The sequence below is a fragment of the Neomonachus schauinslandi genome, chromosome 5 (assembly GCF_002201575.2).
Source record: "Neomonachus schauinslandi chromosome 5, ASM220157v2, whole genome shotgun sequence".
In the NCBI taxonomy this organism is placed as follows: domain Eukaryota; kingdom Metazoa; phylum Chordata; class Mammalia; order Carnivora; family Phocidae; genus Neomonachus; species Neomonachus schauinslandi.
The window spans coordinates 174,641,865-174,642,984 of NC_058407.1; the positions used below are offsets into that span (position 1 = coordinate 174,641,865).

The 1,120-nt window shown below is 74.8% G+C and overlaps 1 protein-coding gene across 1 annotated transcript in view; it reads right to left on the minus strand.

Moving 5' to 3' along the window:
- Positions 1 to 174, minus strand: part of LFNG (LFNG O-fucosylpeptide 3-beta-N-acetylglucosaminyltransferase) — a 13,832-nt gene extending 13,658 nt beyond the window's left edge. Inside the window, exon 1 of the mRNA XM_044915292.1 lies at positions 4 to 174. Within this exon, the coding sequence (XP_044771227.1) occupies positions 4 to 92 (89 nt within the window). The 5' untranslated portion in view covers positions 93 to 174. The remainder of the gene's footprint in view (positions 1 to 3) is intronic.
- Positions 175 to 1,120: the final 946 nt, after the last annotated feature.

The following is a 1,120-nucleotide window of genomic DNA, read 5'->3' on the forward strand; positions in this document are numbered from 1 at the left end:
GGCGGCGGCGGGTCGGCCGTGAGCACCAGCAGGCAGGCGAGCAGCGCGCCCGCCAGTGCCAGCAGCAGGCGTCGGCCGCAGCGCTTGAGCATGGTGGGGTGGCGGCCGCCGGCGCGCCCTGCCCGGTGCGCCCTGCCCGGTGCGCCCTGCCCTGCCCCGCACACCGGCGCCGAGGATCCCGGGTCCCGCGGCGCGTTCAGCTGTCTACTGCTCGCGCCCCGCGCTCTTAAACCTCCCCGCCGGACTCCGCCCTCTGGGGGGCGTGGTCCTCCGCGAGGCTCCGCCCCTACCGCGCGCTCACTGGCTCCGGGGCCCTGGGGCGGGACCTCGCGCGGGTCGCCCCCCGAGACTCGCAGCGCCCACGTGGGGCCGCGGCGGGGGTCTGGGAAAGGCCCGGCGGACGCCGCCGCCCCCGCCCCCTGTGAGCACGTGCACGCCCCGCCCCGCCCAGGTCGTCCCCCGCGGGCGGCCGAGGGGCGTGGGGCCTTGGGCCCGGCTCGCCCCGGTGGCCCCGAAGGGGAAGCCAGGCTGGCCAGCGCCGACGGGGACCGCACGGGGCGTCTGGCACGCGGAAGGGCGCGCCCTCGGCGCGGTGACCGGGGTTCTGGCACGGGGGCTTCAGGCTTCCGCAGTCCCGCAGGAGACGTCCTCACTTGCTCGCGGTGCCCTGCCCCTCCCCAAGCCCGGCGTCCTTCCCTTGGGGTGGTGCGTGCCAAGCATAGGGGGCGGCGCCTAGGTGGACCTGAGCGCACCTAAGGCAGCGGTGATTAATACTGAGGAGTTGAGCCCCCCTCCCCCCCGCCGAGCCACGGGCAGAGACACGTGTTTCCACCGAGAAAGCACCTGTATTAAATTCCACTTTCAGCGCCCTGCCCCCACCCCCGCCCCGAGCTAATTTCCTCGAATTCCAGCCCAGCGGCGGGGGTGCGGAGCTGGTCCCCGAAGTCCTCCGGGCGCCCCGTGGCGAGAAGAAACTGAAGTCGCCCCGCCCCTCGCGGGATGAAAGGCTGCTTTCTGTCCCATTTGGTCCCTCTACGCTCAGGCCAGATGTGGCCCAGCTGTGCCCCCGCCCCGCCTCCCCGGCACACGGCGGCCCCCACCCCCAGGCCTTCCCACGGGC